Source organism: Aspergillus mulundensis (assembly GCF_003369625.1).
Source record: "Aspergillus mulundensis strain DSM 5745 chromosome Unknown scaffold_2, whole genome shotgun sequence".
In the NCBI taxonomy this organism is placed as follows: Eukaryota; Fungi; Ascomycota; class Eurotiomycetes; order Eurotiales; family Aspergillaceae; genus Aspergillus; species Aspergillus mulundensis.
The window spans coordinates 2,306,387-2,331,707 of NW_020797890.1; the positions used below are offsets into that span (position 1 = coordinate 2,306,387).

Here is a 25,321-nt window from a genome sequence, read left to right on the forward strand (position 1 = left end):
GAGCACCAAAATAGAACCTCCCATTCTCTTGCGAGAAGGGTCCAGTATGCGCGGGATCGTTACATACCGGACTAGTAAGGCTCCTCAACTCGGAATGATGTTATGAAATGCATATAGAAGGTATTATATAGACTAATCTATCGCTAAAAATATGGTATCTATGTTGATGATAACAAAAAGCAAGAGTAATGATCGTTTCTCATAGAAATGCAAGGTCGTGGCTTCCAATTACCTCCGTCGGAACCGCCCAAACTGACGTCCTCCAGCTCTGCCTCCTCTATTCCGGATCTTCAATGACCGATAGTTCGCATGGGCCTGGGGATTGTATTTCCTCGTTGATGGCTTCTTCGCATTCGTATCTATGTTCTCCTTGTCTCTCTCCTGTTCCTTGGCCTTCGTCCTTTGCTCCCGCTCTTGAGCTTGTTTCGCATCGCTACCTGGCCCTGCAGCTCCGATAGCCTCCCTCATTTTCTCAGAGAAGCTCTTACTCCGGCCCAGCGGTTTCGACTCCGCGTCATAATCTGGATCTGAGTCTGAGTCCGGCTCGGCATCGGAGATTGAATGGAGAGAGCCCAGATCGTCATCTTCAAAAGGTTCCGGATTATCGGCCTTCGGACCATCTATTTGCGTTTCGGCGATGGCGAGGAGGTCGCTATCGTCTAGTCCCAGTTCATCAAACTCCCCGGTTTCGACAACTGGTGTAGAAGCACGTTGAGGTCGAGGGTGTGACTGTGACTGTGACTGTGACTGTGACTGTGACTGTGACTGGGATTGGAGTCTGGCAGTTGTTTGCTTCGGCGGCACGACGGGCCTCATGCGCACTAATCTGGTCGTCCGCTTCTGCCCCTTCTTCTTGAATTTACGTCCTGTGGCGCTGGGATCAGCTGCCTGACTATCAGGCACATCGACGCCTGCTTCCGTTTGGTCGATTTCGATCTCGCGAAGCACATCCCATTCATCTTCTAGTCGTTCCTCTTCCATATCCCGTAGTCCCTGGACAAGCTGTGACAGGCCTTTGCCCACGAACTGCTGAGGTTTCCGGACGGGTAATAGACTCAGTCCGCTTTGTTCAAATCCCGTTAGACCCGATGTGGATCGGCGAAGAAAAGATGGCGTCTCAAGACTTGTAGTGGCAGGATCAGCATTTCGTGCAGGTTGTGGACTTTGTTCCGTGTCATTATTGTTGCCCATAGCCCCCCTCGAAGCCCCATCATCGACAATTGACGAGTATTTCCAAGCCGTTGGAGTCGCAAAGAGAGCAGAAAGCATGTACTTCTTTCCTGATGACGCTGGTGTTCGGTTCACTCTCAGTGTATCTTCCTCCTCTTCTTCTTCCTCCTCCACAATAGTATCCATCGTCTTCCGCCTTTTCGACGGTGTTTGAGCAGCCATACCTTTAAGACTCGCTATCCTGGTCGCAGAGGGCGTAGCGGTGCTACCGCCTGATTCGGAGAGAAGATCGAATAGGCCGAGCGCTTTCCCATCCCGCTGTGGTGTCGGTCCAATGGCTGTCTTAAAGGGGGAGGCTTGCATATGAGTGGAGGGGCTAAATAGCCGCCGTAATACGGATGGGGAATCATAAGGGTCGACATCGGCCGGGTGCGTAGTTTTGGTTTTTGAGGGGGTCTGAAATATGCCCGCGCCGGATTTTCGTGGCGTGGATGTCGTCTGATTATGGCTCTGGGACTGTTCTGGTCCGTTTGGCGAAGAGTGTTTGCGCTTCTTTGATCGCTCTTCCGATTCAATCGATTTTGAATACTTGTCGTTCTTATTGCTCGGTGCTGATTCTTCGGATTTCAGTCGCGAGTATTCTTTGTATTTCGCAGCTAGATTGGGAGCGATTAGCGGGTTTCATAGCCTAGAGACACTGGTAAACACGCAATGAGGCATACGTACCTATCTCGGGGACTTTCTTGATGTCGCCTCGTCCTGCCTTCTTGCCTCCGTTTGCGGCCGCGAATTCCCTCTCCCACTCCTTGAGTTCGGCGCGCAGGGTGGCCGCCTGAGTTGCGATCTCTGAGACAGTAACAGTGGCCATTATTGCATTTCGGACAGATTTGAAAGACAAGAAACAGATATGCGTGGTTTGGTATCGACAAAGGCAGCGTGGTGGTCATGAGGTTCTTCTTGTCGCGTAGAAATCAATTAACGCGTGACGCGGTCCAGGCATTCCACGTCTGCCAAAACGGCGCTCCTACCACCCCACGTCATCGGTTCTACACAAATGCGCTACCCCTGGATTCACGGAGGATATGATGAACGATTTACCGGTAACAAAGAGTGCTGCCGAAACAGAACAATTTGAGACGCTGAATACAAGTTTTCTGTATACTAAACACGTTCACTGGACAGTCTGGCTAACAAGGATAGAACCATCGGGATAACTTCAACATTCCGCAACTGAGACGTTTGATCAGGCTTGAGCCTTGCTGTGACTGGCTGGTCGACAGCTTCAACTCTTTCGATGGCTGCGGCTATCATTCTAGCAATCATACTTTGCACATTCGCTCTTGATCTCCTCACAGCGCATCTTCCACTTCGGGTTGGAGAATACCACACGATCTGCCCATCTTATTTGATCGTGCTTAAGCCGCCGAGCTACGAGGTTTACGGCGCCTCCCATCCAGACAGCATGCGCGTTCGTCTCGGCCTTATCGGCGCCAGTACCAGCAAGCATCATGCGAAGGCCTTTTGACAGAGCAAGCTGAATAACGCCATATCCTCCATTCGATAATAAGACCGGCGTATAGTTGCTCAATATACCCGGATGCGTTCCACAACATTGCGTCTCAGCCCTAAACACCTCAAAGCACCGCCCTCTGCCCCCTCCTCGACAGACCTCCCAGCCACCCCCTACTCGTGCCTATCCTAATCCTCTTCCCCCAAACCCAAAACACGGCAACCACAAGATTATTCGCAACAGCAACCGCACAAAACACCCCCGCAATAACAACAGCGTACCCCCGCTCCTCGATCCAATCCAACAGGTAACTCCCCATCCCAAACGAAATCGCCTGCTTGCCCAGATTCATTGCGATAAGCATCTCACTCACATCTGCAAAGTAACTGTCTACGCTATACGCCAGCGTAAACGTAAAGAAGAAGTACGCGCCGCATTGCGTCATTGCCACGCCTGCGAAGTACCCCGTCCAGTGGAGTTCGTTCTGTGCGGTTAGACCGTACGTTATTAGGCCGGCAGGTGCGAGAAGGATTGCAGGGAGGAGAGCAGGCAAGCGCATCTCGGCCTCCCGGACGTGCGAGTTTTTCTTGGTTAGTTTGGCTGCGATGATGTCGGAGGTTGGTGTGAAGGGGAGGGCGATTGCGAAGCCGAGGATTGTTGCGAGGGCGATTAGGCCGCTGGATGTTTGCGGCCAGTTGTAGGGGGATGTAGTTATTAGGAGCGGGAAGGTGTAGTTGAATGTTAGGGCGCCGAGGCCGATGTAGATTCCTGTCCATATCATGTTAGATAGGCATGTTTTCGTGGGCTGGATGTACGGTACGTACCGTAGCTGGTGATTACCCAGAGCACGGCGGGGACAAGGAAGTACGCGAAGGAGCGCAGTATAGTGCCGAAGAACTCTGCTTCGTGGTCGATGGGTGCATAGGGCTTGAGCGTCTCCATGAAGGATCTCCGTTTCGGGATGGGGTCGGGGCTTGCGTTGGAGGCTGGTAGCGCTTCAACCTCTGTAGCATGCCCTACTTGCTTCTCGTTTTCGTCCTCTTCGAGTGAGCCCCCCGGTCCAGAATTAGGCGTTGATACCACCACAGGCCCCGGTCGATGAAACCGCGACTCTTCGACCAGAAAGAATGCAGCCACGAGCAACGCCCCAGCGAAAGCCGCAACGACATAGAAGAACAGCCGCCAAGAGTATCCGCCAGCAAGCATATAACCAGCATAAAGGGGCCCCGTAGAGCCGAGGCATAAGCAGACTGTTTTCGTCAGCTCATCTTGCTCAGCATGGTGCGTTGGGTAGGGAATGGTGGGGAATACCAGTATAGTACCCAATCCTCTTCCCCCGCTCATGCAGGTAGAAGATATCGTTCACCAGCTGCACGGGAAGAGACTCGCATACTCCACTGCCGAAGCCATGGAAGACTCGAGCAATCATGAGGCCGGTGAAGCTTGTTGCGCGGGAAGCGCCGATGAGGCCGGCGACGAACTATCAACGCGTCTGTTTAAGTTGTCCTGATGGGGCGGGGGATGATGTGGGTGGACATACCATGACCATAGACAAAAGCGTCACAAATCGCCTCCCTAGTTTGAGGTACATCGGGACAAGTACCAACGACCCTATACTACTCGTTAGACGCACACATGCCAGCAAAACATGAGGGTATGGTGTGTATTCTAAGGGCATCAGAGACACACCAAAGCCAAACGCCAAATTTGGATACGAAATCAGCCCCGACGCATCAGCATGCGAGATATCAAACTCCTCACTATAAATTTCAATATAGACGGACGGCCCAACAAGGGAGCAGTTGCCGAGGAAGGAGTATATCGAAACAATGATGAGAATGGAGGTCTTTTTCCAGGTTGGCCACTGTCATCCACTAGTATCAGCATCATGACCGGTACGTTTGACGTGTAGATCAAGAAGAGAATCGTACAAGAAGTGGATCATTGGGATCATCCGTAGGAACAGGATAGAGTGCTTGTCCATAACTGGCATTCGTAGTTTCGCCTTCTGCAGCTGATAGGTCGACGGTCCCTGGGATGGAGCCCTCACGGGCGCGGTTTTGAGGTGGCATTTTGGTGGTATCAGGGGAGAGAGCGTTCAAGTCCAGATTCCTTCTGCTCTGGGGACCGGAGCCCATATCTGGTTATGTATCATCCCGGAACACTCTGCGAACGCCTCTTGCGGGGCCATTTGTGGGACGGTCTGTCATGTCCTGCATTCCCCTCACTGCTCTAGACCCTGCAGCCTGTCAAGGTGAAGTAAGGGGTTGAATCCGGGGTGAGATGTGGAGGCGAGTCTTGCGGGGAAAGTTGGAGTCTGCAGGTGCGAGTCAGTTCAGGCTAAGCAGCATTGAACTGCCTGGCAGCCCCACAGATCAGTCCAAGGAGGAATCCAATAGAAGATGGGTGGCTACGTCTCCAGTCTACGCTTTGGAGCAGAGATTATAGGGCCATGATCATGTATTGGTGCTAGATATATACGTCCAATATCCAGCTTTCCCTTTGTCTAACAGGACCACCTCAGTTCACACAATATATTCACATATCCATCCTAGCATACCATACCAACAACCGACCGGCAGTGTTGCTATACTTGTCGTGCACTTGTATCGTAATCGCTGGTTTGAAACCGCTTAACCCCGGAAGGGAGAGCCGCTGGCCGAAGGGATACCACTGGGGAAACCGCTAGCATCGGGGGCGCCGGAGCTGGCGTCAGGGAAGCCGCTGGGGAAGGGCGAGCCACCGGTGGGAGTAGGAAGACCGGTGGGGAGGCTGCCGAGGCCACCAAGGCCGGAGTCAGAGCCGGAGCTGGAGTCGGAACCGGAGCTCGAATCGTCAGAGCCGCCGCCGAAGAGGCCGCTCAGCCAATCGCCAAAGCCGCCGCTGCTGGAGCTGTCGGAGCTGTCGCTGGAGCCACCGAGGCCGGGGAAACCGGAGGCAGAGGGGGAGTCACCGCCGAGACCACCAAGGCTGGGAAAGCCGGAGGCGGAAGGGGAGTCGCCGCCGAGGCCACCGAACTGGCGCTTGACGTTGATGCTCATGGTGCCGGTGGGAGTAGGGGCGGGAGCTTCACCGGTCTCGCCGGTCTCGCCGCCAAAGCTGGGGATGCCAGAGGGAGCCGCACCCTCGCCGCCAAAGCCACCACCGGGGAAGCCAGAAGCGGAGGGAGCGTCGTCGCCGAAGCTGGGGGTGCCAGATGGAGCGGGAACTTGCTCGTTGGGACCGCCGGGGAAGCTGGGAAAGCCGCTGGGAGTGGCACCGCCAGAGGGGGCAGGGAAGCCACCGAAGCCACCGCCAGGGAAGCCAGAAGGAGTGGCACCGGCAGCAGGAAGGCCGGTAGGGGTAGGGACACTGCCACCCTCACCACCCTCACTACCACCGAAGCCGGGGAAGAAAGGAATGAACTGAGGAGCGGGGAGGGCAAGGGCGCAGCCCAGGATGCCAGCGGATGCAACAAGAGAGTATCTCATTTTGATATTGAAAGAGTGGTTTGAATGTTGGATAGTAATGAAAAGAAAAGGACAGACGTTAAGAGACAACGAATACCAGATTCGGTCAAGTGAGTGATGTTGTGAGTGAGTGAGCGTTTGGCCGGCCGACAAAACAGAAGAGATGGAAGCGGTCTTTATAGCTTTGAACTCGGGAGCAGGACTGGATTGGAAACAGGCCAGGCACACTAGCACAAGGAACGGAAAGTCAAACAGTTACCCACTTGCCATCGGAATAAGCACTTAAGGTTGGGTGCTGGTGAAACTGAAACCTCAAATTAGCTCATACGGGTCCGTAGGGAGGTCGAATCCCGCCATGCCCTGGACCGCATGGCGTGCTCTCTGACCAACAATCCTAGAGACGGCCCCAACATGCCGGAGTCACACTGCCCATGTGCGCATACAGCCGTGGTTGATTGTACGACCAGTTCTTCAACTGCACCTTTGATGGTGAGATGGCCGTGGCGTGGTCTCTCGAGTCTCCGAATATGACCCGCGGTACAAGTCAATTTCAACTAAACCCTGATAGGGTCCAGCAGGGCTGATCATTATCTCTCACTCTTGAGATGGGATTGATTGATTAGATCGTGACTGCGGGCTGACGACGCTGCACTTCCTAGCACTAATCCATCGACGTCCTTCCATGGCTCAATTTTTCGACAGGAGTCCGGAAGCACTGACAATAAGATCGAGGATTGACATGTCCAGAGACTCCGCGGAACAGTCGTGCGGCCATGGCTGTTCGAGGGATCTGGCAGGGCAGGCCTCCCGTGCCCGTGTGGGGAAGGATCTTCGCCGAATGACGAATTCCAACGCTAAGAGTGCTTGTCCGGAGATGTGAAACGCTGCGAGCCATGTTTAATTCGACACGGTTCCAGACCTCGATCGCCGGCTCCGAAACACGCTACAACCTCGGTGGTGATGTGGTCCTGCAGGTGCCCTTTTGACGGTGACTCTCATGAACCCCGGCCGCCCGCGGGCCGCAGCACTGTTGCTACTACTATGCATCCTTTTGATCATTCCTAGAGATAGAGAATAAGACGAATGATGGCAAAAGCTTGGGATGTCTAGTTTGGAGGCGCGGGATTGCCTATTCCAGGGATCAGCACTCAGTCACTGTAGGAAGGATCGTCCACCATCCAGGAACACCTCCAAAACTGGCCGTTGTTTATGTAGATCGCAGAATGTGCAGTGGCTGAGAAGTTTCATCGAGCTTCAAGATCAAGTTCTTTGCTTGTTATGACGACAGACTCAACCACTGCTCAGTTATTGACGCATATGAAGGTCTGGAAAATTCGCTGAATGATTCCATCATCGTCAACACCTACGGTTCCCGAAGGTTGGAGCAAAATCATCTCACCAAGGCACCGGCTCAAAGATCGCTCTCGGCGAGATGCTCCTTGAAGATAAGATTTGCAGGGCTGCATGCGACAGCAAGCTTGCTGGCGTTGTGTTGAGAACCAAATAGAATCACATCCGCAAACGTCACTTGAGTGACCCTTCTTGTAGATAATACTTGAGCCAAATATTTGACGCAGCCTAGACGTCAAATGTCGGGCGCGAATAGATGAGTTCAGCCTCGTCAACCGACTACCGAAGCCCTATGGCTGGTAGTGGGCCTAGTCCACGTCTCAAGTTGTCCTCGGAGTCTACTAATATTGCAGCCCGCCTCTTCGACTGCCATCGGCGCAAAGCCAGATTCAGAATGAGCCGCTGTCAGCATTGAACAAAGCGCATCCAGCCGGGAAAGCTCATACCATCCGGGTCTTAGCTGACAAGTACCGAGACAACTCGGCCGGTCGGCAGTAAAGAGCCGGCCTCGTGATTCTGAGTCTGCCCGTCTCATAGACTGCATGCCCCGGCAACATGTTTCGAATATTGTACAGGTGGAAAATGCTTGAGTTGGTTCAAGCCTTCGACATGCCAAGAAACTGATACACCATAGAGCCGCGTATGCTGTTTGAGATTTAGCAGAGCTCGCGCCCGAAATAAAGTCTAGACTCTAGTCCGCAGTCTAGACAGCGATGTCGCCAGTCCGGGGCATTTGACTAGGGACTCCGCAAAGGTGCAGATAACATTCCCGTGCCGCTGCCAGACTCAGAATGGGACTGTCAAAGATTGATTGCGGCGGGAATCTGAAACTCACGGGCCATCCTTCAGACGGCGAAGACTGCGTAAAGACTAGGGAGGCCTGTCGACTCTCAGCTGTTCAGGGGCAGCAATAATGTTTGTTACTTCCATGCCCCTTTTTGTGCCGTGAAATTAGATGATGGAACAGAGTTGAGGGCGCTGAATTGGAAGTGTGTGTGACGGAGGTGTCCATGGTTGAAGCTGCCACTGTTCAAGGAAACTGTGCATGAATTATGCTTTTTCTAATTACTAAGGCAGCTCATGCATAAATATCCTATCGCCCGATAAGCCGATCTATATACTGCTCGAGAACCAAAAGCATCACGCCTTTTCTGCATCGCAGACTATAGGCCTACGGTGATAATCAATATGCTTACCGGCGGCAGTCTTACTTCCTCAGTTGGTACTCTGTGTCTTAACAGCTCTGCTCATTGCAATGTCTAACGCTCTTCTCCGCAATAAGAAAACGGGTAAACACCCTCTGGCCCTTGCGCCGCATTGCAGAGGGGATGCAGCTTTGAATCCTCGCTGGCGCCTGTCTTCCCGTCAAATTCTTCTTCTAAGGCCTCAGAGCCTCTTTCGCCTCAGATCACTACTAAGACTACTGAACTGAATCAAACCCCCAAATGATGCAATCCCAGCAACCGATGGTGATAATACCCACTCCTCCTTGTCAGCCAATCAGGGTGCTCAGTTTCTCAACCGCGGGGAAATTTTGTGCCTGGCGCTGATACGGAGCTTATCGCCTTTAAAAGCCGAATTTCCCCTCATTCTGGGGATTTTTGACTTTTGCTTGGGTGGCCTGATGGTATAGGACGCGGCCGTGCTGCACTAGATCTACGCTTTTACCGTACAGCGTCCGAGAGCATAGAGATCAGCCAACATGTCTATAAAGCGCGTTGCAGTCATCGGCACAGGCCCCTCCGGCGCAATAGCGGTTGATGCCCTGGTGCAGGAAGGCGCATTCGACGTTATCCGTGTCTTTGAGAGACAGGAGAAGGCCGGTGGGAACTGGTAACTACATTGGCTCTACATACTTATCCACCTACTAACTCCCATGCGCAGGGTCTCACGGAAAACAGAACGAGCAGAACCCCTCGACATCAACAATCTAAGCACTCGGACAGCCGACAAGCCAGTCGAGATCCCGTCTAGTCTACCATGTCATACGCCCTCTGTCAAAGCGCACCGTTATACAGACTCGCACATCTACCCCAACTTGCACACAAATGTTGACGCCAGTGTAATGGAGTACTCCGGGTCCGACGAGAGAATCCCAACAGTCCGCTCGGAGTGGTCAATTGGCCTACATGGCGAGGACACGCCTTTCCGGCATCATGAGGTCATATGCGGGTATGTGGAGAGCTTGCTGGAGAGGAACGGGTACCAGGATCTAGTGCAGTATAATACGACCGTTGAGCGGGCTGTCAAGGACGAAGAGATGGGCGAGTGGGTTTTGACGCTGAGAAAGGCGGGCACGGGGGAAGAGGGCAAGGAGGACTACTGGTGGACGGAGACGTTTGATGCGCTTGTTGTTGCGTCCGGTCACTACCACGTCCCTTATGTCCCATCCATTTCTGGGCTTAAGGAATTTGCGGAGAGATATCCCGGAAACGTGGAGCACGCGAAGCAGTACCGGGGCCCGACGAAGTACAAGGGAAAGGTATATCTCACCCAACACCATCCTGATTGAAGTATACTAAAAATCAAACAGAGGGTCGTAACAATCGGCGCCTCCGTCTCCGCCGCTGACACCGCAGTCTCGCTCATAAACTCCGCCCAAACACCCATCTACTCCGTGACCCGCGGCAAATACAACATCTACTTCGGCGACCACGCATTCAAGCACCCGTCCATCTCCCTCCGCCCTGCAATCTCCCACATCGAGCCCAAGAGCCGAACAGTTCACTTCGAAGACGGCACCTCCGTGTCGGACGTCGACCACCTCATCTTCGGCACAGGATTCACCTGGACCCTCCCGTTCCTCCCTCAGATCCCGATTCGGAATAACCGCGTCCCGGATCTCTATCTGCATGTCTTCCATCAGTCCGATCCAAGCCTTATATTCCTCGGTGCTGTCGGTGCGGGTCTTACATTCAAGGTCTTTGAGTGGCAGGCCGTTGCCGCGGCGAGGGTGTTAGCTGGACGAGCAAAGTTGCCGCCGCTGGAAGAACAGAAGAGGTGGGAAGAAGATCGGATTGCGGTTAAAGGTGACGGCGCTGGTTTCTTGATGGTTAACCCGGATTTCGAGACGTATTTCGAGCAGTTGAGGGCTATTGCTGGCGAGCCGGTTGGCAAGGGAAGGAGGTTGCCGGCGTTTGAGCAGAAGTGGGTGGATGATTTCTCGGCGGGCCATGAGAGGAGAATCCGCATGTGGAAGAGGGCGAATGAGGCTGCTGCTGCTGAGGTTCAGAAGGTGTCTGCCCAACCATAGAGCTGAGTGGCGGTAGATGAATAGCTATACTTCGATGTAAATGTTTAACCCAGGTATATATATGATATAGAGAATATCAAGACTCTGTGTACAAACATTATCTATCCATCTCAAGTCTTGAAATCTATCTATCCCAAACGCCCCAACAACCCTAACAAACCAATACATCCATCTAAATCGTAAATAAGGAAACGCAATCAAATGGTGAAGAAAACCACCAGACCTGTTTGTTTTATCGAGGTTAGAAGCAAGCGCTTGCAACGTCGAGAAATCAAAACTGGGTCTGGGCTCAAAGCAGTGTCCAAAAAGCCAACGCGATCATTAAAGCAAGGGGTATCATCGTCTTGCGACTAAGCACAATAACGCCTTTGTAGACGAGCGCGAGCACGATAACGAGGCAGCACATACACAGCATTGCGAAGATATGAAGAGAAGACCCTGGTGGTTTGAGACTGGTGGCCGGGCTTGAGGCGCCTCTGTTGTACAAGGGTTAGCGAGCTGGGTCTCTAATGGGTGATCCGGAGAGCAAGTTGGGGTGGGCATACCTCACAACAGGCCAGCCGCCGACGTAGTCGAGGTAGTTCCAGCCTAGGCGTGCGTCCTGCGAGTCATTTTGTCAGAGGTAGGACAGTAGCCATGGTGGCGGGAATACGTACGCCCTGGGCGAAGCCAATACTTGCGTTATCTATGGGTATAATGTCAGCAGCTTCTTCCTATGTTTGTGAAGAAGATAACGTACGGTAGTGGTAGTACAAGACATCAGGCTCGTCATTGGCGCCAGGCAAAATGCCCTGCCCGCCCGGGGCATATACCTGCCCATGGCTCGAGCCGTAGACCACTGATCCGCCCCCGTCAATAAGAGTCTTGTTGTCTCGATCAACGAACGGTCCGTGAACGCTCGTCGACCTTCCAACGCGGATGCTATACCTATAAGCCAGTCATGTTAGTCAAGTCTGCCAAGTCTCATGCGATCATATAGGGCACATACTCATTCCCCTTCTTCGGAAACCCCTCCGTATTGAAATGGCAGCACTGCCCGTGACTGAACCAAGTATAGTAGTACGGATCCCTATAGCTCATAAAGCCGCCCTCAATCGGCTTCGGCTTTGTATTCGGTAAAGCGACCAGATGGTCAGCGTCCGGGTGCGTAGCATTCTCAACAGACAGTAGGTCATCGGCGAGGGGAACCTGGAAGATCCCCTCCCAGTAACTCCCATACTGCAGATACGGCTTCCCCGTATCCGGGTCTGCTAAAAACCCCGGGTCAATCGCATTCGACACATTATACGGGTATACATCCGACCCATTCCCCGCTCCAGTATTGATCAGCGCGCCATGATCCGTCCAGTCTCCAGGCTCAGGAGACTCCGAACTTGCAACCCCAATCGCACTATTCCGCTTCCCGTTCTGGCTGATCGAGTAGAAGCAGTACACCCTATCCCTCCACTGCGTCACCATTGGCGCCCATGGTCGCCGCTGGTTCTGCTTCTGGACTGTGCTGTTGCCGTCGAGGACTGTCCCTATATTCTCCCAGGGGCCCGAGAGGCTCGCGGCGCGGAAAATGGGGATGTGTACGCCGCCTCGGAAGTGGTAGAGGCTATTGTTGTAGCGGAGGATGCTGGGGTCGTGGGCGACGGCATGGCCTTCGTTCGGGAGCGGGTAGTGGGTTGTATCGGAGATGTGGGAATTGGTGGTTGGTGATGCAGATGTGAGGGATAGGCATAGGAGCAGCCCTAGCAGGATGAGGGGGACCATTTGGGTCTCGGACGGTTATGAGCGTTGTTGGAGAGTGGGAGTGCTAATTGAGATCGAGGGAGGTCGGGGAGCTATAGGGGGAGATCGGGGGAGATAGCTGGCCATCGTCATAGCTCCAGCTAGGCTCTAGATCCTGGAAGAGAGGAAAATAGATCAGCGATAAGCGTAGATCATTCTCAAACAGGATGATTTACCAACCAGGCAGCGAGATAGGCGCACGGTCGGGGCGCATTGAGATCTCGTAAACAAATCGCCAGCATGACGTTGACGTTCGGTGGAGTGGCCGGACCCTGCAATGAGCACCGAGATAGCCGATGGAGCACATCGACACAACAATGTACTCGAGATCGAAATTGAACTGTACCGAGTACGTTCTTTAGAGATAGGCTTAGAAATAGCATTATCATTAGATCATCTAAGTCAATGTAAATAGCAACCAAGCACAGAACTGCTTGAGCCCTAGCCCAGAATACAAATATATATATATCCGCCACACATCGCCAACCAACCATGCAAAGATCCAAACCGGATCTAAACAATCATCCCACCAAGCAAAACCCCAGCAATAACTGCATATAATCCAACCGCGTTCGGATTGGCGTACAATCCTTGCGCGGCGCCCGTAAACACCGGGTCGGATCCGCCTGTTGTACCAGAGGAACCATTGCTGTCGCTCCCAATGTTTCCATTCCCATCGCTCCCGTCGCCATTTCCAATTCCATTTCCACTACCACCGCTCCCGCTGTTGCTGCCATCGCCATTGCCACTGCCGTTACCATTCCCATCGCCATTGCCGTTACCACCCCCAGTCCCAGGACGACCAGTGGGCGTCCCACTCGGACTTGCGGTCCAGCTCGAACTCGGGCTCGGGCTCTGACGAGACCACCAAGGCGGCGTTGAGCGGGAGCCGGTTGGGCGAGTCGTAGTCGGAGACGATGATGGGGATGTTGATATGCCGGGTGGGCTGGTGAAGGTAACGCTGTCGGTAGGTGAGGCTCCTGGGGGGCTAGTGGTGGAAGCGGGATCTGATGGCCCTGGGAGACTGGTGACGGTCGTTGTTGGGAGAGTCACAGTGGCAGTCGTCTCGTCCTGCGGAATGGCCAAGACGCTCGAGGCGAGGAGGGCGAGGGCGAGGAGCTTGTACATTTTGGACGATTGGAGACTGATTGAGTCCTTGGGTTAGGGCTGGATTGGTTTGCCTAACGAAGGTAAGATGGGAAGTGATTGCGTGCTTGATGGGTTGATTGAAGAGTGAGTAGCTAATGAACTATATAGGCCTTTCACCATCGCATACGGATACAGTAGCCGACCTGATGTCTCATAGTGCTAAAAATACCCCAGCCACAGCTCGTATACCTTGTCCAGTGGCTACCACGTTGCTGACACCGACGGGTTGCCTAAGCCGAGCTCTGAATTGATTTCCTAGAGTGCCTAGTTATTTGCGAGGATGCTTCTTTGTCTTTGCATGTAAGAGCCCCGAATGCCTTGTAAAATTAGAAGGACAGGCAAGAACTCAGACATGTCTTACTAGGGGTAAGCTACCAAAGGTGTAAGCCAGCGTTACTCGAGAACAAAATTGATCCCAGGAGCCACGGGATCTATCTTCTCAAGGGTCTTCTGGATTCGACAGTGTATATAATTGGAAGAACCGAGATTCACTGGAACAGCAGGTCCAGCCTTGGCTTCCCATACTAGAATAATTACCCGATGAGACAACTGCACATCATGAGGCCTCCGAATACATATGATATACAGATTGGTGGCCACTAGACGAGATGGTTTCAGCCACGCGAAGCCTAAATAACACCAGGACTTAGAACCACCACAGTAGCATAGAACGGGATGTTGAGCGATGAAGCCGCGCCTGCGAAATGGAGGCCATCGATAGCGGCCGACTTAGTCGAAGAGTTGCTTGACGGAGAAGGGTGGAAAGGGGCCCAAGTCTAATCCGCAATTATTGTGAATTAGTAAGTCCAGCGGATGTCCATGGAGTGTTCCTAGGAGTGTGCGCGGACTCCATGTCGAGTCGGTGATGCTGGATGGCGAAATAGTAAGCCCAATTCGCGCTCAACCACTGGCTCCAAATACAGCCAAGCGTGAAAACAACGTGTTCGATGCGGGGAGCTTGAATTCGAGACAAGGTCTCCAGTATTCCACATAAGCTCGCAAGAGTATGATAGCCGTGACCTCGAGCTCAGAACTCGTGTGCTGGGTAAAGAGCGCGGATGTGTTTGCGACGAGGCTTGCACCACACACGCACTCATCAGGTCATTTGACATGGCCGCTGTGACAACTGACTTGGTCATGCTATTCAAAAGCGAACCCTGCCATATCTCCCCAGTCAAAAGCACCCAAATAAGGGTCCAAGTCAGTAGACGCCTAGTACGTATCAGTAACAGTAGCAGCTAATCATCCAGAGAAACGCACCGTCAGACCAAAATCCTCCGGCATAGGCAGGTTGATCTCAGGAACAAACTGCTGGGGTACGTTCAAGTTGGGCACCTAAGCCATAACGATGTTAGCACCATGCCCCTGCATAGTGAGGACAGTTAGGGTACAGACCTGATTAGTTTTAAAGCTTCCCATACCCAGCTCACCCAAATGAGCACAATTCGCGTGTCGCGTGAAGAGCGTTTGCGCAAACAATATGACCCGCTCGACAACCTCCTGCTTATAGATGGTCGCCTGCACCGCCCACATCTTGGCTTTGACTAGAGCCAGGATGGTAGACATGAAGAAGTATTCCTTTGCACCCTTGATTACGAGTAAGAGACGACTCTCCATGCAAGCTAGGGCCACCTCGACGAGCGATATCAGAGATTCTGGAAGACCCGGGAGTGTGTGAATAAGGGAAAGACCAGGGTTCGCGGCTCCCTCGTGTAGTAACTGGCAGATCGAGCAGTAAGCTTGGACGGTCCAGTCTCCAAGGTTGCATAGAGATAAAGACCGCGACGTCTCCTGCAGTCGTTTCTGAGTCGATAGTATCATAGTCACTATTTCCAGTCGCGCCCGGGATGAAGGGGCGAAGAGCGGCTCTCGGGGCGCCTCGATTGCGAATGGTGTGTGGATTGACAAGAGGCTGAGGCCGATCTTGTTCTCTAGCATGGCTTTTGTCAGGGCAATCTTGTCCGCTGTTTTGATATGGCCGAGTTCAGGCATCTTCCAATTCGGTATCCTCGACATATGCCGGTTCAGTTCCCAGTCTAGTCGAAGGATATCCTCATAGCGGCATCTGATCCGCGGAGAGTGCATCAAATGGCAAACCTTTAGCCGTAAAGGAAGAGACTGTGTCAGAATTGTCTGGAAAGAGCAGTCCGTAAAGTCTTCTAATGATCGCTCTGTGGGTAGCTCTTCCACGGCTTCGTGTAGGTCAATGTCGTTGACATTCAAAGGGGTTGCCGTGTCATAGTCCGACTCCTGTACGGATGGGGGCATGCCCCGTTCAAAGGATACCTGGAGGTCCAGCTCCAGAATGGTGATCCATATGCGCCTTCGCATTTCCTGGTTAAATGGCGAGATCTTGGTATACAGGCTAGTGTCTCGATGATAACCGGCTAGCATGGCCTGCTTCACGAGAGTTGCGGTGGTGAGCCACGCTTTGCTCCGACCCATCCCGAGGCTCTTCTGAGCGGTTACTAGAAGGATGTGCAACCGAAGGATCACGATATCTGATCTCTTGATGTGGGCAGTCTCAATCCACTTATCTGCATGCTTAACCCAGTTGATGGCGGTATAACAATCAAGGCTGGATCCATTCTTTAATTCGAGAGTGGCGAAATCTGCAAGGTTCCAAGCGCAAGCAAGGACGAGGAGCAGCTGCACAACAAATGCTGGAGACACCACGGCCGGGTTGTGCTTCTGGTCCCAGAACGCTTCCAATTCTTTCAAAAACGTGGGAATATGGAGTATTCTATGCGTCGACTCGACATGAGTGAGATATAGAACGACTAGCTCGTCGACGGTGTCTCTAGAAGGCAACAACGCAATCAAAGACGGCGTGTCTAGATTCTGAACAGCCTCGTTTAATATCTTTTTCTTCCAGAGGCCCCTCGTAACCCTCGTTAGGTCGAACCGGAGAGCAGATAAATGAGGACTGGCGAGTCGGATTTCTTCTGCGAATGATCTGAGGTCCGGAAACTGGGCCAGTTAGCGATGTATCTAACTTGTGCTTAACCAACATACCTGCGCAATGAGGTTTGCGAAGATGCCGGACCCATTGTACCGGGTCTTTGTATCCTTTCCTCGTATCATGATTCGAGGCGAAAGATCTAGCTGCTGCGACGGCGAAACCGGAGGCTCATCGTCCTGCACCGAGTCCGCACGCGAGTCCTGGTTGGAAGGATGGTGTCGATGACGGTGCAATAGCTCAGTATTCATGAAGTCCTGGTTGACAGCAGCCTTCGGGGCGCCCAAGACAGTTTCGAGAAACCGATCACGCTTTTCGCCAGGTGTAGGGTTCGTATTCGTCAAATTTGTCAGTTGAGGCCGAGAGGAGCTTATCCCCGAGTCTGGGGTCGGGTGGGCAACCGGCCGATCGACCAACTGCATCTGACTCTGTGTGCTAGCCGGGGCTGAAGCTCCAGATCGCTCGGCAAAGGACGAATCCACAGTGCTTGGCTGCTGCCATAGAAAGCCATCTTCGTACGAGCACTTGGCGGGCGCTTTGCTCTTCAGGCACCGGCCGCAGGTCGGATACTCGCGGTCACATTTCAGTTTTCGGCTGCGACACTGCGAGCAGGCTATTGTTCGCCTTCTTCTCTTCCGGATGCGCTGCTCGGGGGGCTGAATGTCGGCCATCCTTGGCTTTGATTCGGAATTGACATTCCAGAGGGTCTCCTGTCGGGGTTTTGAGGGAGTCCAGGACTCCAGAGTTCTGACTTGCGCGGCTTACGTGTCGGGCCGGTCCTCTTAGCCTGTTCGGGCAATACCGTCCGCTCTTCCGTCTTCCATGAGACACTTGAGCCTCGAGCGACATAAAACTTATAGAGAAGCAGTATGAAACGTTTGCTCTGGTGATGTTAGCCAGAGATATGATTTCTGACTTAAAGTGTGCCCAAACGCCTTTCACACGTGATTATCTCCGACGGACCTATTTATGGCTATAAAATACCCATAAGGGAGCCTCAGGCTGGATCTACTTCCTACCTATCCATCTGACGAAAATGAGTGAGAATTATGCTGTGTCTAGTAGCTTGTCTTGTGCTTGCTGGAAAACCGGAGACAAGAACGCCTTGTACTGCATAGTCCGCTGTACAGTGCCGAGAGCAAGGACCAAGTCACAGTGAGCCATATCTGCATAATAGGCAGGTAGAACGTCGGAAAATAACAAAACAGACGGGACTGGAACTAACGACCTGAGCTAGGTAGATAAATTTCCTATACGTGCTCCAAAAGCCAGACCAATCCTAGGCCGGAGTATACTCGGTACCTTCTTTCGGCCCTCGGGGATAATCCTCGGGAAATTCGGGGTGCTATCTCCGAGGCCGGGGAACGGGGTATATAGCTGACGCTCACCACAACTTCATTCCGTCCAACGAATCTTCCCAGTATCGATACCCTATTCAAGACCGCCTGGTCCTACAGTTGCCTAGAGTCAGCACAATGCTTCGCTCCTTTCTCTCAATAACCGGCCTCCAACGCAATGACTACATTTTTCCAACCGTTGACCCCAAACAAGACGGCCCAGACTGCAAGAAAGACTGCGCAGACTGCACAGTAAACCTCCCAGAAAAAGTCAAGATCGAAGAATCGCGACCGCTCTACGGTCATATTAAGCAGTTTCATACCCACGTCCTAGTTGCGACGGGGAGGTCAGATTGGAAGCAGCATGTGGAGCATGAGCGAGGGAGTTTGATGGAGGCTTTTGATGGAGCTTCTTCTCAGCACGGTGTGAGTGTCCAAAGTCTCTCTATCATGGCAGAACAAGCTAATTATATAGTAGCGCATGATGATCTCTGCGTCAAATCTGAGATCTCCAGATTTCAGTGGGGATGAGACTAAAGAAGGCAACGGGACCACCGTTCTTCTTCTCCCATCATTTACATTCGTCGACGCCGTGAGTCCTGGGGATGTTAAGGAGGTCATCAACCACTTCATCGACGCGCCATTATCACACCCGTCGAAGACAATCTCACCACCGCCCGACTTCCGACTTAAATCTCGACCATGCGAATACGACCATGTCGTGCTCCTCTGCTCACACAAACGGCGCGATGCACGATGCGGCATTACAGCACCCTTGATCAAAAAAGAGCTTGAGAGGCATCTCCGGCCACACGGCCTGTATCGCGACGCAGACGACGAACGGCCTGGTGGCGTAGGGATCTTCTTTGTTTCCCATGTTGGCGGCCACAAGTTCTCGGCCAACGTGCTGATCTACCGTAAGAAGGAACAGCAGATGATTTGGCTGGCGAGGGTTCGGCCTGAGCATTGTGAAGGGGTTGTAAACTACACACTCCTGCAGGGGAAGGTTGTGCATCCTGATTCCCAGCTGCGAGGAGGCTTTGACCGGTTGAAGGGGTTGACGAGTTGGTAAGATAGACATTGTTTACTGTATGTATCATTATACCAAGTCACAAGGCATCGTCCTGTTTATGAGCTGGTTAGATCTGCCAATGTTTGCGGCAAATCCGTCCAAGTTGTAGACTTCAAGCGCAGGGATATTAGATCTTGATTTCGAACCAACGTCATAATAATGGCAGTATTGATATATCAGTCGGGATATTAGCTCCAAGGGCCCCGGCCCCGGCGTCGGCTCTTTCCTTCCTAATCGGGCATAACGGCGGAGATAAGGGCATCCCATCCGTCTACGTCACTCTCTCTCTCTCTCTCTCCATCTCCTTTGACCGTCGTTGATTCCATTTTCACAGCATCAGGAGACAACATGTCTTCATGGAGTCTGTCATAGAGAGACCAGGAAAGCGACGCAGACGGCCTAAAGTCTCATGCAGGCTTTGCCGCTTACGCAAAATTAAATGCGATCGAGGACGACCCTGCAGTAACTGCTTGCGTTCCAGAACCGAGAAATGTATCTATGAAGACCTTGGATCCTCTTCAGTCTCGTCCGGGCAGCAGCTTACTCCGCCAGCTGAATCTCTGAGTTCAGCAACTGGTGCATTGGGAACGCCCATCCACCCATGCTCGCTGAGAGCCGAGTCTAGTCCAGATGATGAAACAACGAGGTTGAGGTCAAAGATTCATCAGCTTGAAGAGCAGCTGGCGAAGATAACACGTCCCGCCCATGCTTCGTACCCAGACATCGAAGCAACGAGCTCCCACATAAGCGGCACATTCCACCTTCATTACAAGACGGATCCGGAACACCGTGAGCCAATTGCCTGTGGTTTCAGCCTCAAGACACGCTTACTCGGCCAAAGTCACTGGGCTGTTAGTATAGCCTACTCGGCTCGTGACTTGTTCAAATTTGTTGAGCTCTATATACATGAGTTTTCCGACGCCTGTGCTGGCATAGAGAAATGCAAAGCCCTGGCCAGGCGCATCAAAGCACAACGGACACCTCCTTGGCCCCCTATGCCTTCCACATTACCTTCACGACTCATTTGTGACACATTAGTCGATCGCTATCTTCGAAGAACCGAGTCCCTGTACCGAATTCTCCACATCCCTACTTTCTATAAGAAATATGAAAAGCTCTGGAGCAGCGAAAGGGAGCAAGATCTAGACTTTGTAAAACAGCTCAAGCTTGTTCTTGCAATAGGCGCAATCACATACGACGATCAGTTCTCGCTACGGACCTCAGCTACGCAGTGGATATATGAAGCCCAGGTATGGATGTCTGGACCAAAGTACAAAGCGAGACTCAACATCGAGGCCATGCAAACAAACCTGCTCTTGTTAATTGCCCAGGAGCAAGTGAGAGTTGGCGGGGATGTGGCATGGGTCTCGGCTGGGGCTTTGCTCAGAAAGGCCATTTACATGGGTCTCCATAGGGACCCAAGCCACCTTCCCCAGAGAACGGTATTTGTCGCCGAGATGTATCGGCGACTCTGGAATACCATACTTGAGATCAATCTTCAGTCAAGTCTGTCCTATGGCTGCGCTCCTTTAATCTCACTTTCCGACTTTGACGCCGTCCCTCCCGGTAATTTTGACGATGAGCAGCTTGAGGATGAAGAGCCTATATCGAAGCCTGATTACGAGACAACCCAATCATCCTTTGCAATAGCACTCCGGAGGACTTTGCCTCAACGTCTGGCGGTCGTCAAGTTCTTAAATGACCTTGATTCCCCGGGAACTTACAAGCAGACTCTCCAGCTCGATGCTGAACTGCGCGCGGCATATCGAGAGCTATGCCAGACTCTGCGAAATTTCACTGATTCATCTGCAAGTCCGCTATCCTTCCAACACCAAATTGAGATGGTCGACTTTCTTATGCAACGCTATTTCTCCGCTCTTCATGCTCCGTACCATGGCCCGTCACTTCACGGAACAACCTACGCCTTTTCACGAAGATCAGTCGTCGACTCTTCGCTGAAGATATGGAGAGCCGCGTGCCTTCCTACATCTGGCTTGTCGAACGGAATTGTGAATCCTGATATATTTCCCGATAACGATAAGGATGGCGGCCTTCCACGCCTAATTTCATGCAGCTCGGGCTTCTACCCAACCGCCGTAAGCCAAGCAGCGGTCATACTCATCATGGAACTTCGAGCCCAATTACAGGAGGATGCTGGCCTAAACCCCTTTCCCCTGCGCCCAGACCTTCTTTCTGTGCTAGACGACGCAAAAGCGTGGTGTGTGAGGGTTATCGAAGCTGGTGAGACAAATGTCAAGGGGTACCTGCTTATTAGTCTTGTCGTGGCGCAAGTCAAGGGAATGATTGACGGGCTTAAGGATGGCGACAGACGCATGAATGACGTGCTGATTAGCGCCGTGGAAGATGTCGGGAAGGTGTGCTTGCCGGTTTTGGAAAGGACGGTCAAGAGCCTCGATGAGGATCAGGTGCCAGGGGTGAATGTTGATATACCGGTTGACACAATGTCGAACTGGGACCCTCTGGTAAGTAACCCCCTCGACGAATCTTCCGGCGGCTTACCGCTTTAGACATCGCATCCAGGTGACCTGTTTAATTTTGAAGGCACCGGCCCCATGAGCTCTATGTTCGATGATTATTTCAACCTGGGAGGGGATGATTCAGGACTGGGAGTAGATTTCACCCTTTAGTGTAATAAACCCATTTGTTCAAGTTTGGATAATGCCGAGCGCACCACGTTGGACAATTGCAAACGTACCTCAATCCAAAAGTTTACTTTACTAGGTGCTTTAGTAGGTCGACACGCAGGTCTGTATTCTATCTACTTTACTGGAGGCCGTGGGAAAGCTCTCACCTTGCAGCTGGAGTTTTTACTTAGACCTGAAATCATTGCCCGCGATTCTTATACGTCCGTCGTAAGGCACATAAGCTTCTCAATTGCCGCAAGCATGTTTTAGAGAGAAGCTTGATCATCTGTACACGCTTCCCTCCTGTTGAACAATGCCTTGGTGTTGACGCCTTAGGCCTCAGGCACAAACGACAAAGCCCTAACTCAGTCCCACAGACACCGCAGTCTCGAATTCTGAAGGACAGAGCTCATGTTTCCTCGTTCTAGCCTTCTGATTACATCAACCCTGGATTATCTCAAACTTGTTTTAAGGCAATCACTGGGCTGTAGCACTGATCAGTCAACCTTGTACGCCGGCGAAGACATCGACCATTCACCCTACCTCATTATCAAAAGCAGAACTGCCAAAATGGGAGTTGTGTACAAATTGAGCTTGAGGCTAGGAGCTATCCTTGATTCACATGCATTGCAATAATCCCAAGTGGGTAGGCAAACCGGTATCTCGTCGGCGAAGTATATCCAAATGGGATGGTAAACCATGCTGGGCGCTTGCAGTTTCTGCAGCTCTCAAACAATCCAGTAAGTGATCTTTCAGGTATTCCCATGTTAGGCGTACCCGAGTACGAAAGAGGCATTGGCTGTGTCCAAGGAATGGCAGGTATTCTAGCAACACAGCCCGTTCCTATCCATGCGGGCTGACTGGAACCATATCGAAACTAGCCGAGGAACCTTCCATTCAACACGTTTGCCTGTGGACTTTGAGTTGCAAAGAGGCCTTTCGACTTCGATCTCATGCTGTGGCTAAATCAAGGACAAGCCACAGCCTCAAGGGCTATTCTATGCCGGATCCCTGGCTAAAGGAGCTGACAAGCCCGCCAATAGTCCGGTCTCTGTGTATATATATATTATCTCTCTGCTCCCTTTCCAGTGCGTACGCAGTAAGTGCTCGTCGGATCTGCTTCTTACTCTCGTAGACCATGGGCCTCAAACAATGGCGTCTTTCGTCCAGTGGTCGTGAGTGGCGCTTAAACTCAGGCGGGATTGCGATTTGATTATGGCGAGGACGTCTCGGATAGAGGTCAAGCTAACAGTCAAATGAGGTCGCCAGGCCGAAGTTCCTTGCTCCCATGGCCGCTATGACATTGATTTGTGGCCTGCTTGATGCCATAAGGTACGTTGTGTCGCGGCCGGAGATGCTTTGGGAAGAGCGCGTCTGGCAGGTTGGGGGACAAATTAGTTTGGAAGATACCGAGATGATGCAGACAGACTATTACTGTGCTCACTATCGCCAGTGACGATGTTCGTCAGTAAAATAGGCACTGACAACCATGGCAATTGTAGGGGTGACCAGTCAAGGATAGATAGGATCACTCAAGATTTACTGATAGAATGAAGCGAGTGAACGTATATGCACTGAACCCTAGACGCCTTGCACACGCGACCAGATCCTATAGCAGGGTGAGATCTTCCTATAGACCTATAGTGGTACAGGAGCCAGTGCAGACCGCCACCAAAGAGAACCATCTTAAGTATGTACAGAGAAGAAAAAGAACACCAGAGCCTAACAGCGATCGTGAACCAAACCAGACGCAGACGGAAGTATGCTAGATATAAACATGAATAAGGAGATTGGGAAAGATTGCACCAGAGGGCGAGAGATGGTTATAGAGGTATGTAGGTAGCGAGGGAAAGAGTAAGGGTCATGATCCGGAGTCGACCTGATGTTAGGGCAGCCCCGCGCGAAGTTCGCCTGCAAAGCCGCGCAGGGGTTGGCTTCGTCTCACAGTCAACAGTGCAAAGACTGGAAGCGCCCTTGCAGGTGGGTTCACGGCCGAGACCGGGCCGGTGTTTTGTCTTTACATCGTCGAGGAGGATTTGTTTTGTTTTTTATTTAGCAGCAAGGGATGTTACTGCACGGGCTGGTAGCCCCCATTCCTCCATTCGCTCTGCTTCCAGTTGCCTTGGTAGGTGTTCATCTCATTGCGCTCGGATTCGAACTTGGCGTCGTCAAGGGCGTGCTCGAGACGGCCCTTCTTGCGCTGGCGGATGAAGAAGAAGATAAACAGGGCGAGCAGAACCGCTCCGGCAGCGGCGGCTCCCACGTAAACACCGGCTTTGGCACCCGAAGGCAGATCGTCCCATTTCTCCGACAGCGACTTGGGCTTGGGCTTGTTGATCTCCTCGGAGGCGGTAGAGTTACCCCTGCGACATTAGTATTTGGAAACAAACATTGGACGGTAAGAAGCTCACTTGATAACGTTGATGCTCTCCCAGGTGCCAGACTTGTCACCATACTCATACTCCTTCCCACTGTTGAAGTCGTGCACGCGCACATCCTTAACAGTCATCGTGTACGGGCCTGCATCGTAATCGACTTCACCCCCAGCCCACTCAATCGTACCCTGGGCGTTGCTGGGATCACCGGCGGGCCAGATACCGATGCGTACATTGCAGGGCGTTTGCGGATAGGTGCTTCCAGTGCTGTTCGTAGTTTCATCGTAGGTAAGTGTCCGTAGGAGCTCGCCATCCACCCACCATTCCAGCTTCTCCGATGTCCAGTAGGTGGTGTAGTTGTGGAATTCCGTGTCGGCGTTGTCAACATAGAAGAATTTACCGTTCTTGTAGTTCGTAACTCCCTGGCTGTAGTAATTGGTCTGGATTTCCGTCGTGTTGTATCCGACCCATTCCCAGTCAATCTCATCTAGGTCATCCGACTGCAGGACCACGCTACTAACAATACCGCCGCCCTTGGCCATCTTGGCGTGGAATTCGAGAATACCAAAGAAGATGTAGAAGGTGGACTGGATAGTGGGCGACTGGAGTTTCTTCGCGATTGTAAATTCAGCGCCATCCTCGGTGTAGTTGATCTCGCCATTCGTCACGTTCCAAATCTGGTCGTCAAGGGTCTCATTGAAGGCCCAGGTGTAGTTTGTTCCGAGCGCTGGGTTGGGGTCGCAAGTCTGGTTGGTGGGATTGCAGTGCGTCCACGTTTGTGCGACGACAGGGGCGATAGAGGCCGCTAGAAGGGCCAGGTTTCGAAAGAGTGTCATGTTGAGCTCGTTGATTGTGGGCTAGCTAAAGAGCGTGGTTCGGCAGGTGCAGATGCCGATATAAGGCAATAAAGGGGCGGAGGGCCCGGAAGGAGTGACGGTTGGTGGGAGGAAAGAACGGACGTGCGGTTGAAACGCACGAGGATGGGATTGAGCCCAGTCAACGAGGAGAGGGAGGAGATGATGAGGTCGAAGATCGAGGGTCGAGGATAACGAGGAGGGAAGTTGGAGAAGAAGAGGGCGGGCAGAGTCTGAGAAAGGAGGCTAAGCCCGTTGAGAGTTGAGACGGGGCCATTCTGTCTGATGATTTCATTGATATTTTTACCCAGCGCCTCCGCCTATCAGGCCGGACTGGAAACTCTTTGTTTGTTTCTGCAGCGGATGGCGTTCAGGGGTGCGCCTAAACAGGAAGCTACCCCAAGAGCTAATCCTATCTGGGCTAC

The 25,321-nt window shown here is 52.4% G+C and overlaps 9 protein-coding genes across 9 annotated transcripts; 2 read left to right on the forward strand and 7 right to left on the reverse strand.

Annotated features, from left to right (window-relative positions):
* Positions 1-228: 228 nt before the first annotated feature.
* Positions 229-2,038, reverse strand: sld2 (the record flags this gene model as incomplete). Its single annotated transcript, XM_026745423.1, has 2 exons — positions 229-1,826; positions 1,897-2,038. The coding sequence occupies 2 exons, from the start codon at positions 2,036-2,038 to the stop codon at positions 229-231; spliced, it is 1,740 nt and encodes a 579-aa protein (XP_026606289.1).
* A 766-nt stretch (positions 2,039-2,804) lies between these two features.
* DSM5745_03408 (uncharacterized protein) lies at positions 2,805-4,752 on the reverse strand (the record flags this gene model as incomplete). The annotated part of the gene is made up of 6 exons (XM_026745424.1): positions 2,805-3,448; positions 3,505-3,930; positions 3,992-4,160; positions 4,221-4,291; positions 4,370-4,544; positions 4,612-4,752. 6 exons carry the CDS (start codon positions 4,750-4,752, stop codon positions 2,805-2,807), a joined length of 1,626 nt encoding a protein of 541 aa, XP_026606290.1.
* Positions 4,753-5,313: 561 nt separating this feature from the next.
* On the reverse strand, positions 5,314-6,150 carry DSM5745_03409 (extracellular proline-rich protein; the record flags this gene model as incomplete). Its single annotated transcript, XM_026745425.1, has 1 exon — positions 5,314-6,150. One exon carries the CDS (start codon positions 6,148-6,150, stop codon positions 5,314-5,316), a length of 837 nt encoding a protein of 278 aa, XP_026606291.1.
* A 3,031-nt stretch (positions 6,151-9,181) lies between these two features.
* On the forward strand, positions 9,182-10,732 carry DSM5745_03410 (uncharacterized protein; the record flags this gene model as incomplete). Its single annotated transcript, XM_026745426.1, has 3 exons — positions 9,182-9,312; positions 9,364-9,961; positions 10,013-10,732. The coding sequence occupies 3 exons, from the start codon at positions 9,182-9,184 to the stop codon at positions 10,730-10,732; spliced, it is 1,449 nt and encodes a 482-aa protein (XP_026606292.1).
* A 490-nt stretch (positions 10,733-11,222) lies between these two features.
* DSM5745_03411 (endo 1,5-alpha-arabinase) lies at positions 11,223-12,487 on the reverse strand (the record flags this gene model as incomplete). The annotated part of the gene is made up of 4 exons (XM_026745427.1): positions 11,223-11,333; positions 11,389-11,417; positions 11,472-11,659; positions 11,721-12,487. 4 exons carry the CDS (start codon positions 12,485-12,487, stop codon positions 11,223-11,225), a joined length of 1,095 nt encoding a protein of 364 aa, XP_026606293.1.
* A 531-nt stretch (positions 12,488-13,018) lies between these two features.
* DSM5745_03412 (uncharacterized protein) lies at positions 13,019-13,633 on the reverse strand (the record flags this gene model as incomplete). Its single annotated transcript, XM_026745428.1, has 1 exon — positions 13,019-13,633. The coding sequence occupies one exon, from the start codon at positions 13,631-13,633 to the stop codon at positions 13,019-13,021; it is 615 nt and encodes a 204-aa protein (XP_026606294.1).
* Positions 13,634-14,794: 1,161 nt separating this feature from the next.
* On the reverse strand, positions 14,795-17,284 carry DSM5745_03413 (putative C6 transcription factor; the record flags this gene model as incomplete). Its single annotated transcript, XM_026745429.1, has 4 exons — positions 14,795-14,866; positions 14,915-14,989; positions 15,050-16,624; positions 16,670-17,284. The coding sequence occupies 4 exons, from the start codon at positions 17,282-17,284 to the stop codon at positions 14,795-14,797; spliced, it is 2,337 nt and encodes a 778-aa protein (XP_026606295.1).
* Positions 17,285-18,088: 804 nt separating this feature from the next.
* Positions 18,089-21,670, forward strand: DSM5745_03414 (uncharacterized protein; the record flags this gene model as incomplete). The annotated part of the gene is made up of 4 exons (XM_026745430.1): positions 18,089-18,376; positions 18,429-19,018; positions 19,357-21,505; positions 21,551-21,670. The coding sequence occupies 4 exons, from the start codon at positions 18,089-18,091 to the stop codon at positions 21,668-21,670; spliced, it is 3,147 nt and encodes a 1,048-aa protein (XP_026606296.1).
* A 2,065-nt stretch (positions 21,671-23,735) lies between these two features.
* On the reverse strand, positions 23,736-24,878 carry DSM5745_03415 (glycoside hydrolase family 16 protein; the record flags this gene model as incomplete). Its single annotated transcript, XM_026745431.1, has 2 exons — positions 23,736-24,030; positions 24,079-24,878. 2 exons carry the CDS (start codon positions 24,876-24,878, stop codon positions 23,736-23,738), a joined length of 1,095 nt encoding a protein of 364 aa, XP_026606297.1.
* Positions 24,879-25,321: the final 443 nt, after the last annotated feature.